We start from the raw sequence: 12,958 nt of genomic DNA on the forward strand, positions 1-12,958 counted from the left end.
AGGACAAGAGCAGCAGATACCTGGGATCCCCACCACCTGGAGGTTCCCCTCCAAGTCACTCACCATCCTGACTTGGAAATATATTTCTGTTCCTTCGCTGTTGCTGGGACAAAATCCTGGAACTCCCTCCCAAACAGCACAGTGGGTGTACCTACACCTCCAGTACTGCAGAGGTTCAAGAAGGCAACTCACCAGCACCTTCTGAAGGGCAACCAGGGATGGGCAATAAATGCTGGCATAACCAGCATTGCCCATATCCCATAAATTAATTAATAAAAAAAATAAAATTGGGACTAAATGGGAAACCTTCTATTCTAAGAGGACATTTCCTGCCCTTGGTGAGCTTTTGGACAAATGGCCAATAAATTTGCAAAGCACGTGACACATTTCTTTAAGGACACCTGAATAGTTGATTTTGGGCCTTAGCCTGATCAATTGAGGTTCCACAATATATCTGAAGTCCTCATCTATTTTAGTACTTTCAATGTTGTTATTTTGTCATGTTGCAACTTATTTGATAGGCCTAGTTAAGTATTGTCTTTGAGAGTGAATCCTTTAATGCCTTGACCATACTCTGGGAGTCCATTCGAATCTGACTTGGGGAACCTTCCAGTGGTCTTGTGCAGTCTTAAAAGTCCTCTCACTAAAAATATCACCAGAATTTAAGAATATATTTTAGAACTCAAAGCCATGCAGTTTTCCAAAGACATTATTTGTGAAATCGCTTTGTTTCTCTTCCTGCGCCTAGAGGTGAACAAGGCAGACACATGGCACATGCTTACTTCTGTTTCTATAGCTTTTCCCCCCTGGAACGGGTCTCGAGCCTGAGGTCAGAGCCTAATCTTGAGGGGTGCCACTCGATGTAAGCATGGCTGACCTCTTAATTCCTGCCAGAGTGTATGGCAAAGATTTGCAGCAAGATAATCAACCTGATGGACATGCTACAATGCAATTTCCAAGGCTATTCAGTCTTTGAGTGGAACCCTGAGCTTCTGATTCAGGCTGGGTTGCTACCCACTGCACCCCTTTTGTAATATACCTGTGTAGAAATTCAATTCTATTAATGTTATGGAATTGAAGATCATAGTTAAGTCCCGTTTAAGCACCAGATAATGGTTTTGAACTGCTTCCAGATGGAATGGAAAACTGGGTTAATAATGACCACACTGAGCACTTTGCCTTGCAACTCTGCAGCTTTTGTTCCAGTTTTGTCCTGATGGGAAATTCATCCCCTTCCTTCCTTTGGGCAGAGGGAAGTCGCATCCAACCTTTTGGGATTATTACAACTACGATTTCCATACTATTGTAAAAATAAATGAATAGTGTTTTGCCGTATTTAATTTTGTAGTGGGTGATAGCAGAGTTTAGGAACAGGCCATTTCATTCTGGTAACACTCATGGCTTGCTAAACACCAGGGTTTGTTACCTTTTTCACATCCTAATCGTAACAGATACTTTAGAATTTGCAACAGTCTATTCTGAGTGCATCCCAGCTGATCCCTATACCATAATCCCCATGGTGAATGTTACCAAGGTCTGTTATCTGCTGCAGACCCACAGAATATGCAGAGCTGCAAATGTAGTGAGATGGGTTTTGTCCTTCCTCTAGCAGTAGTATTGCTGATTAGTGTAATCCTTACTTTCTGTTGGTACCTCTCCTCGAGCCTTGGAAACCTTTCTAAGAATGTAGGAACAGGAGCCTGCTCCACAATTCAGTCTGATCATTGCTGATCTTGGGCTGCAACTCCACTTTCCTGTCCACTCCCCATATCTCTTGATTCTCTGACTGACCAAAAATGTATCTACCTCGGCTTTGTATATACCCAACAACGAGATTACAAAGATTCTCAACCCGTTGAATGAACCCTCTTCATCTCAGTCCTAAATGATTGCCCCCTTATGGTGAAACTGTTTCCAATGGCTTGGAATCTAGAATATGGGCACAATATCTTGGACTTTGTCATATTTCAATAAGATCACCTTTCGCTCTTCTCAATTTCAGGGATTGTAGACCCAATTTACTCAGTCTTTCATCATAGGATTGTCCTCTCATCCCCATCTGGTGAATCTTTGCTGTACGGCCTCCAATGCAAGTGTATCCTCCTTTAAATATGGAGACCAAAATTGCACACCGTATTCAAGGTGATGTCTCACCAAAACCCGGTACAAATTTATTAAGCCTTCTTTATTCTTGTACTCCAAACCCCTTGCAGTAAAGGTCAGCATGCTATTTGCACTCCTGTTTGTTGTTCTGTCTGTATGTAACTTTCTGTTCTTAAACAATTACACCCAAATCTCTGAAATCAACATTTATAGGTTTAACACCTTTTTCATTCTTGGGAGAGCACAGATATCGTGCAGAGATTTTGTTTTTAAAAAGCCTTGTACTTTTGGAGCACCTTCCAGCTACTGAAGTACTTCAGGAGTATAGTGGCTGTTGCAGTGTAGGAAAGGTAGCAGCCAATTTGTGCACCGAAAACTTTCAACAGTATTGATGTGTTTTCAGTGTTGGTAGAGGGATAATTATTGACCAGGGCATGGGTGAACCCCCGTGCTTGTCTTCAAAATAATAATAATCTTTATTGGTGTCACAAGTAGGCTTACATTAACACTGCAATGAAGTTACTGTGGAAATCCCCTAGTCGCCACACTCTGGCGCCTGTTCAGGTACAGAGGGAGAATTCAGAATGTCAAATTCACCTAACAAACACGTTTTTCGGGACTTGTGGGAGGAATCCGGAGCACCCGGAGGAAACCCACGCTGACACAGGGAGTACGTGCAGACTCCACACAGACAGTGACCCAAGCCGGGAATCGAACCGAGGTCCCTGGCGCTGTGATGCAACAGTGCTAACCACTGTGCTAATCGCAGCAGAGGGAGTTTTGACATCTGCCTGAGAGAGTGAAGAAGCATTAGTTTCAATATCTCATCCCCAAACTGGCACCACCCGCTTTATTGGATTGTCAGCCTCAATTATCTGCCGTTCTTTGGAATGGGACTTAACCCATGTGTTTTTAAATTTGGTGCAGAGTGCTAACCACCGAGCCACAACTGATCCCAGAGCAAATATAGCACTGTTGACAATGTACTTTATTGCTTGGTTCTGGATCATTTCTAACTCCTACCGACCTCTGGTTGACTGGCTGTGCACCCAGCTGAATAGCGATTTCCAGGAATAGGCAGAGATGGTGTGGTGTAATTTGAAGCAGGCTCAGAGAATGGCCACTGCTTTCTGTCCTCATAATTGGCTTAGCCTACCTGGTGTCCTGCCAGTAATTATATTGTGTTCAAGCCACATTCCTCCAGAAAGTTGTATCCAGGATCTTCTGTTATCTGCTGGTGGTGTTTGATTTATGGCACTGCTTAATCCTAATTTTTTTCATGTGCTGGTTTCTGGCACTACTCAATCCTAATTCCTTTCATCTGCTGGTTTCTTTAGGTGACTAGCATGCACTGTGATTGTGTAGGGTTTAGTGTAATTCACCATTTATGTGTTTACTCTTCTGGATCACCCAGTCATTACCAGAGTCTTTCCTGATGGTACTTCTGAAGGATTGTTAAATAGCACCATCACCAGAAAACCAGCAGTAAGCATGTCCCCGTTCCATTGTGCCATTGATCTAAATGAGAAATCTAAGTAAGTCAAGAAAGGAGCCCTGGAAAACTTCTGTCATTAGAAAGACCTTGAAGGAAACTCTGACACCCAGGAAATTAGGTATTCATTGCACTAGCTGACTAACCTGAGTTCAGAGATGGCATGTTGTAGCCCAGAGAGCTTAAATCTTGTGCATATGCAAAAACATTGCCAGTGCACATTCTTGCTAATGGCTTAGAGAATGTACTCTGGTCACCATTGTTGGAGCTGCTGCTTCCTCTTCAGAGCCCAGCTAACTGAAATTGAAATTGTCATTGCTTTTTGGTGATATTGGAACTAATAAATAACCATCTCCAGCAGCATTCCCAGGTAGTTCTTCAGACTGATTGTTAGCAGTTTTTGGGTGAATTGGAGTCCATTTGTGCTTTGTAATTCCCTTGTCAAAAGGCATTTTCAGGATCCCTGGAAATAGCCCAGCTTTGAAGACTAGAAGAGGTTGGGTAACTACCAAATACATTTAATCTCCTCCTCTCTGCGACATGCCTTTTGCTTCTCCATAATTGTAATCCGGAAAATCAAGCAGAGATGCACAAGTCACTCATCAGACTAGAGTGAAGGATGGAGCAGTCTGTCTGTATTCTGCCTGATGTTATTGCTCCACCATGCCACTGCGCATGAGAAGTTTGGCAACCGCCATGGAGACCTTGGTCCAGCAGGTTCGGCTGAATTTGCTCTTGATCCTTGTCCACACACACGGAGAACCATCGGTGGCTAGAAGGGGAGAGGGGGCACCTTGCTCATTCTCCAGATGCCCCTTTCCTCAAGGACTCCGGGAGGTCCATCAGACAGCCACATAGAGGATGAGCATCAGTGGTACACCCTGGGGCCTCCACTTGGGACACTCCCAAGGTTGCCCAGCTGATCAGAGTCCTATCTGCCTGTGACCCCATCCACTCTAGCTGCTCAGGCGTACAAGGGTGCCTCTGCTTTTGAGAAAGAGGCCCTTTTTTAGTCATTTGCCCTCCAGGCCTCAGGCCACCAGAAGACATTCACTAAGGTCAGTACAGATATCAGGACATAACAGCCAGCAGGTTGCCTCCACCTCTGTTGCAGATGTTGGGGCTGCGCCCAAGCATAGTGGTAGGGTTAGAAAAATTAGTATTGAAATCACTTTTGGGTCATGGATATGCAACCACTCTTAAGAGATGGCACTTTTGTCAATACATTTGATGTTTTTGTGAATGGCTTGGTCAACTGGTGTGACGCAAGATCAGAAGCCGTTTCACAATTCCAGCAGGAAGCATATTTAATGAGCATTCATGAGACGGTAATGAATGCAAATGGCATTGACATCAGTAGTCAGCGGAATACCCGACCCTCGTTCAAGAGAGTTGTCGGGAGATTTGTCAACTATTTTCATGCCGGTGGGAATCCGATTTTTGGCAACTCTCCAGATGCTCCACTCCCACCTGTCATGAGTGAGGTGAGAAAGAAAGTTCTGCCCAATGTTTCTGTAGGGGGGGGGGGGGGGGGGGGGGAAATCCCACTACTTTTCAGCATTAGTTTGGAGAAATTGCCAAATTTTAGTTTCCCGATTGTTAGCTGATTGTTTTTATTTTGTTGAGTGATGCTTTCCCGTTTCGGTTTTAGTGATGTGTTGGACTTGAGAGCAGTCTGAGTGCCAGGATTCTCTGTCAGTGTCAGTTAGTGACACGCTGACCACGCCAAGGTCATTTTTGTTTTTAGATTAGCTGGCATTGCTTGCAGTGTCAGTCTCGGCTCACTCACAGACAGAGTCGAGAGATTTTAAGCTCTACTTCAGAGACTTGAACAGATGGTTAGGCTGACCCTTCATTGAAGTGCTGGAGGAATGTTGCACTGTTGGAGATGTTGGGCAAAATTTAATGGAAAAATATCAAGGTTCATTGTAGCAGGTTTTTCAGGGAGTTTTCTGCCGGCGAGGATCCCACCGCTACCAAGCGACACTTAGTCACTTTTTGGGGCCCTGAGGAGTTGATCACCAGTTTAGAACAAGAACAAAGAACAAAAGAAATGTACAGCACAGGAACAGGCCTTTCGGCCCTCCAAGCCTGCGCCGACCATGCTGCCCGTCTAAACTAAAGTCTTCTACACTTCCGGGGTCCGTATCCCTCTATTCCCATCCTATTCATGTATTTGTCAAGATGCCCCTTAAACGTCACTCTCGTCACTGCTTCCACCACCTCCTGCGGCAGTGAGTTCCAGGCACCCACTACCCTCTGTGTAACAAAACTTGCCTCTTACATCTCCTCTAAACCATGCCCCTCGCACCTTATACCTATGCCCCCTAGTAATTGTCCCCTCTACCCTGGGAAAAAGTCTCTGACTATCCACCCTGTCTATGCCCCTTATAATTTTGTAGACCTCCATCAGTCGCCTTTCAACCTCCGTTGTTCGAGTGAGAACAAACCAAGTTTATTCAACCTCTCCTCATAGCTAATGCCCAAGCTAGAGTCACAGACAGACTCTCGGCAGTTGTGGCAAGGACTAAACAACATAACGGGCTACAAAGCGAAGCCGAATAGTATCTCTGGCAGCAGCACACCCCTCCCCGATGAACTCAATGCATTCTATGCTCTGTTCGAGCAGGTAACCAACAATCCGCTGGCGAGTGCCCCAGCAGCCCATAATTCACCCATACCCACCATCACAGCTTCCAAAGTAAGATTGGCCTTCCTGAAAGTGAACCCTTGGAAGGCGACGGGCCCAGACGGGATCCCTGGTCGTGCACTCAGAGCCTGCGCAGACCAACTGGCAGAGGTATTCACGGACATCTTTAACCTGTCCCTACTCCACTCCTAGGTCCCCACCTGCTTCAAGAAGACCACCATCATACCGGTACCAAAGAAGAACCAGGCAACGTGCCTCAATGACTACCGACCAGTGGCCCTGATTTCAGTCGTAATGAAATGCTTCGAGAGGTTGATCATGAAGCGCATCACCTCCATACTCCCAGAACGCCTTGATCCACTGCAATTCGCATACCGGTTCACATCAGACACCATTTCCCTGGCCCTACACTCATCCCTAGAGCATCTCGAAAACAAGGACTCCTACATTAGACTCCTATTTATTGACTACAGCTCCGCCTTCAACACCATAATCCCAGCCAAGCTCCTATCAAAGCTCCAAAACCTAGGACTTGGCTCCCCACTCTGCAACTGGATCCTCGATTTTCTGACCAACAGACCACAATCAGTAAGAATGAACAACAACACCTCCTCCACAATAGTCCTCAACACCGGCGCCCCGCAAGGCTGCGTACTTAGCCCCCTACTCTACTCCCTGTACACAGACGACTGCGTGGCAAAACTTGGTTCCAACTCAATCTACAAGTTTGCTAATGATACGACCATAGTGCGCCGGACCTCGAATAACGATGAGTCTGAATACAGGAGGGAGATAGAGAACCTAGTGGAGTGGTGCAGCAACAACAATCTCTCCCTCAATGCCAGCAAAACTAAAGAGCTGGTAATTGACTTCAGGAAGCAAAGTACTGTACACACCCCTGTCAGCATCAACGGGGCCGAGGTGGAGATGGTTAGCAGTTTCAAATTCCTAGGGGTGCACATCTCCAAAAATCTGTCCTGGTCCACCCACGTCGACGCTACCACCAAGAAAGCACAACAGCGCCTATACTTCCTCAGGAAACTAAGGAAATTCAGCATGTCCACATTGACTCTTACCAACTTTTACAGATGCACCATAGAAAGCATCCTATCAGGCTGCATCACAGCCTGGTATGGCAACTGCTCGGCCCAGGACCGCAAGAAACTTCAGAGAGTCGTGAACACCGCCCAGTCCATCACACAAACCTGCCTCCCATCCATTGACTCCATCTACACCTCCCGCTGCCTGGGGAAAGCGGTCAGTATAATCAAAGATCCCTCCCACCCGGCTTACTCACTCTTCCAACTTCTTCCATGGGCAGGAGATACAGAAGTCTGAGAACACGCACAAACAGACTCAAAAACAGCTTCTTCCCCACTGTCACCAGACTCCTAAATGACCCTCTTGCGGACTGATTTCATTAACACTACACACTGTATGCTTCATCCGATGCCAGTGCTTTTGTAGTTACATTGTATATGGTGTGTTGCCCTATTATGTATTTTCTTTTATTCCCTTTTCTTCTCATGTACTTAATGATCTGTTGAGCTGCTGCAGAAAAATACTTTTCACTGCACCTCGGTACACGTGACAATAAACAAATCCAATCCAATGCCCTCCATACCAGGCAACATCCTGGTAAATCTCTCTGCACCCTCTCTAGAGCCTCCGCATCCTTGCCCACACAGAATTTTTTTCCCAGTACTGGGCAGCAGAACTCCGAAATCGAGGTGTCATTTTGAAAGGGTGGCCCGATGTCTAAGTGATCTTTGGGCCCACACACATGGGTACAACCCCGCACGCCTTTCTCTCTCCACGGGCTCCTCCCCGGATCCCCACACGTCGTCCCACCTGCCAGGCACCCGCCTACCCTTCAGATCCCCGTCCACCCTCCATTCATGGGAATGGACTCCCTTGGGCCCTGTTCCTTGGCAGTGCGACCCTGGCACCCTTGCACTGCCACCATGGCACTCTGGCAGTGCCCCTGCCAACTTAGAGGTGCCACCTGGGCACTTGGAAATGCCAAGGTGAAGGCTGGGCAGTGCCAAGTTGCCCGCATCCCAGGGGAAGGGCCAAACCGCCACCCTGCATTAGCTTTGGCCACCCAATGACCTGGAGACCTGTATGGACCAGTACTTAGCAGTGCCCGGCTGCGGCCCCTCTTGGGAGGCCGGTAGATCCCAGGTGAGCTCGCCTAAGTAGGTTCAAAACCTACTTGGATGCACGCTGTTTGGTCATGCCCCTTTTTGGCGGGATTCCGACGCCTCGCGGGACTTGGGTAGATCCCGCGAGGCGTAAAAGCTGCCGGGGGGCCTGCTTCAGCCCTCACCCGGGATGTGTTCGAGCGAGAGCGCCATGCATTCGAGTAGATTGCGCCCGTTGTCTTTCAGATTGAGATGTTAAAACAGAATGGGAGTGCTCTCTTTAGGTGAATGTAAAAGATCAAACAACACATTTCCAAGTTGAACAGGGATTACTGCTGGTTTTCTGGCCAACATTTATCCCTCAAACAACAGTACCATAATGTTTTATTTAAATTTCTGATTGCGAAACCCTGTCCCCAAATTGGCTGCTGCATTTCCCTATATTTCAACAGTAACTCTACTGAATGTGAACTCTGAGATCCCAGGTAGCTTTATCTTGTAGTCCTGTGTTCTGGGAAATCTGGTTTAGCAGAAACGTTTGGTACGAACAGACCTGGAACATGCTAACTCTCCACATCTTCACTGACTCTTGAGTCTCGACACTTGCCCACATGTTACATTGGCATCATGGGAGCTGGGGTGTTGCAGTAGCTGAGGTGGGACTGCTTTCGGATGCTGTGTGCTGAAACTTGGTTAATCTCCCCAGCCGTCTGCCTGCAGCATTGTTGCGTATTACGCTGAAGTCCCATAGGATCTAAGAGTCGTCCCCAAATTGGCATTCTGAAATCTCTGGTGAACAGCAGATAGACCTAACTCTTGGAAGCACTTGATCCAAGTAAGCTTTGGCTGCTGCACACTTGTTCGTAAAGAGCGTCAGTAGAATGCATAGTTTGAGGAGGATAGCTGCTGCTCCTCTTACTGTCCGATTTAACAGCACTGTAGGTTTGTAGGCTTAATTTGTCTTTCTGGAGAGACTGGTCTCATTTAATGAGGCTCTGTAGACATTGTTTTTCTGTAGAGTCCTCAAGGGACCCCTCATTCATTGTAACAATTTTAAATATGAACCGTTTCCATTTTGGGTGAGATGTGGATTAGAAGCCATGTATATACTGTTTTCCGAGAATTAGCCTTCATTCCAACACGATTTCAGCACCTCTAAACAAAGCAAAGAATAGTTGTAGTGAGAAGTCTTTCAGCACCAGGTTAAAAAAGTCCAACAGATTTGTTCACAATTACTAACTTTCGGAGCAATGCTCCTTCCTCAGGTGAACGAAGAGGTGGGTTCCAGAAACATGTATATAGACAAAGTCAAAGGTGCAAAACGATACTTTGAATGCGAGTCTTTCCAGGTAATTAAGTCTAAAGGTCCAAACTGGGCAACTGGAGAGAGGGCTAATTACAGGTTAAAGAGGTGTGAATTTTCTCAAGCCGGGACAGTTGGTAGGATTTCGCAAGCCCAGGCCAGATGGCGGGGGGTGAATGTAATGCAACATGAATCCAAGGTCCCGGTTGAGGCCATACTCGTGTGCGGAACGTGGCTATAAATTTCTGCTCGGCGATTCTGCATTGTCGCGCGTCCTGAAGGCCGCCTTGGACAACGCTTACCCGAAGATCAGTTGTCTACCTCATACGCTGGAGGAAAGGATGTCCCGAAGCGACATTTCAGCACTCAAGGGCATTCAGCCTCTGATCTTCGGGTAATCGTTCTCCAAGGCCTTGGATTCATGTCGCATTACATTCACCCCCCACCATCTGGCCTGGGCTTGCGAAATCCTACCAACTGTCCTGGCCTGAGACAATTCACACCTCTTTAACCTGGGGTTACCCCTCTCTCTGTATCAATAAAGATTTAATCACCTGCAAATGCTCACATTCAAAGTATCGTATTGCATCTTTGACTTTGTCTATATATATGTTTCTGGAACCTACCTCTTCATTCACCTGAGGAAGGAGCAGTGCTCTGAAAGCTAGTGATTCGAAACAAACCTGTTGGACCTGGTGTTGTAAGACTTATTACTGTGCTCACCCCAGTCCTATGCCGGCATCTCTACATCAAAGAATAGTTGAACTAAATAGAAAATTATATATAAAACACAAGGGGGGTGAAAGATGACGTGAGCATGTTTGCCTTTGAAGGTAGGTGGGAGCGTTCCACTTTTAAAATTCTAAATTAGTCTAAGATGCTTTCTCTTGGCCCTCCCAGAAGATTGCGTGACTGAGGGGGGAGTCTGATCTATGTCGGTAGTATTGTGGGATAGACCAACTATTATTTTCCTGTCCTCTTTGTATGATTAGAGGAGCTCTGGGAATCTTGTAGTATTATAATTTACAAAATTAAAAATGAAATTAGACGTGCAACCAGGACTGAGGTTGAGTACAATTAAGAGTGCTCAGCATAATGCTGAAAATGTCTGACCATGCCAAAGCAGAAATTTGTTAAAGGAGGTAAAATAGTCTGAAGTACTAGATTATTATTTGCCAGAAATATAGTTGAAAGACACCCGAGTGCTTTACATGTGAAAGGCATCTAATAAAGTTAAAATGGAAGCCACAGGTCTCTGACAAATGCCTTTGGATAGGCTGCCAACTTTAAAAAAAAAAAGAAAACCACTTAATTTGTGATGACAACTTGAGTGAAGTATTACGAGGAACCTATGGTGGTCAGTGTATGGGCACTTAAATCTCTGTAAATAGCCTGGTGATCCAGAAATTGCTGACACAAAAATAGAGTAGAGTGAGGGTACAGTAAGAGATTTGTGAAAGGACAAGCTATGCTCGAGGAACAGCACCTCGCCTCTCAGTTCATCAATCTGCCATTCATACCTCGTCTGGATACAACCGCTCCTCCTGTCTTTCAATCTATCACAGACCATCCGATTTGATTTTCCCAATCTGCTCCCTTTCACTTGCTTAATTCCAATTACCATTTCTAACTTATTTCAAATCTGATGAAAAATCTCTGACTTGAAACGTTAAAAGAACCAACAGAAAATCCTCCTTAATGAATGTGTAGCGTAATCTACTGAGCAAGGTGAATGGAGGAAAAAGCATTGTAACATTCAAAATACAGTTGGATAAAATGAGCTTCCGAGGGCCGAATAGAATTTGACTTTTAAAATGTTGTCGTATCCTTCCTGTATTTGCCAGCAACACATTTCTAATTCCTACACCTCTGTTGTCTCTCTAAGGAGGAAAATAATCTGACAACATATAGGTTCCTTTTAATTTCTTGATACTTTGCCATGTTTTTACAAACTTGTACTGATTGGTATCTCTCTTTAGAATTCAGAAACTGGAAGAAGCAGTCTCATGTGCAACGCAGCAAAGTGCCTGGTATTGATCGGGACCTGGAGTTCTATAACCAAAGAAAGGAGGGGGCAGGGAATGAGGTAAGCCTATGGTAATGAAAGATATAATTGTGTTCCAGATTCTTTCGCTGTTTCCAATTAAGTTACACAGACGTTAAGAGGGAAAAACCATTTCAGCTACTTCAAGCCCAAAAAGACGGTAGCATCTAAATCTGAGAGTAGCGCAGGCATCACCATGTGTGATAAATCCACGCCTATTAACTGTGACGCAGACTATACACCAGTTTGTGCTGCCTCTAATTTGTGCTGTCTCTAGTTTGTGCTGCCTCTTATTGGACAAGTCCGGTGGCTATACCGTAATCTGCTGCTGCTTACAGAGGAAGTCCGTTGTGATTTGGGTGGAGGTTGGCAATTGCGCAGGATCTGGGAAACATTGAAGAATGGCGCAACATGGAAGAGAACATGCTCCAGTTTTTTCAGATGTTGCAGTGGAGGCCTTGATGGAGGAGGTATCATGCATTTGCAGGAGAACAAGAACAAGAACAAAGAAAAGTACAGCACAGGAACAGGCCCTTCGGCCCTCCAAGCCCATGCCGACCATGCTGCCTGACTAAACTACAATCTTCTACCCTTCCTGGGTCCATATCCCTCTGTTCCCATCCTATTCATGTATTTGTCAAGATGCCCCTTAAATGTCACTATCGTCCCTGCTTCCACCACCACCTCTGGCAGCGAGTTCCAGACACCCACTACCCTGTCCAGATGCATGCTCAGGAGGCAGAGTGAGCAGATAGCTTTGGAGGTCAATGCTAGGATTCAAGCGCCAAGGACCTGGATGAAGTGCAGCAATACGTTCACTGGCCTCACACAAAATAGACAAAGTCCACAAATGCATCTTCAAATGCCAAATCTATTAACTGTACCAACACTACTGAATTCACTATTCACCAGTACACTTGCCTATGAACAATCTATCAACCAGGACTCAGACCTGACATCCACATGCTCCAAGCCTCACACGCACTTCTCAAGGGCAGACAGGGTTGGTTCTCCTGGCTGGGGAAACGAAAACGGAGAGCACTGTGCCAGGCTGGGATTTTCTGGCCATTATTGTGGGACCTGCTGCTGGAGATGTGAAGCCCAATCAATAGTCAGACCAGGCAATTATGGTGTGGATGGGGCCCGTAAATACGGCCCGTAAATACCGCCCATAGAGTGGGTAGTTTGATAATTTAGAACTGAAATAGGAGAAATATCGTCA

The 12,958-nt window shown here is 45.8% G+C and overlaps 1 protein-coding gene across 4 annotated transcripts in view; it reads left to right on the top strand.

The window, feature by feature from the left end:
* Positions 1-12,958, top strand: part of b4galnt3b (beta-1,4-N-acetyl-galactosaminyl transferase 3b) — a 316,987-nt gene that overhangs the window by 92,397 nt on the left and 211,632 nt on the right. For all 4 annotated transcript variants that reach the window (XM_072484698.1, XM_072484699.1, XM_072484701.1 and 1 more), the window contains exon 2: positions 11,672-11,778. In XM_072484698.1, coding sequence (XP_072340799.1) covers positions 11,672-11,778 — 107 coding nt within the window. The remainder of the gene's footprint in view (positions 1-11,671; positions 11,779-12,958) is intronic.

Source organism: Scyliorhinus torazame, chromosome 19 (genome assembly GCF_047496885.1).
Source record: "Scyliorhinus torazame isolate Kashiwa2021f chromosome 19, sScyTor2.1, whole genome shotgun sequence".
Classification (NCBI taxonomy): domain Eukaryota; kingdom Metazoa; phylum Chordata; class Chondrichthyes; order Carcharhiniformes; family Scyliorhinidae; genus Scyliorhinus; species Scyliorhinus torazame.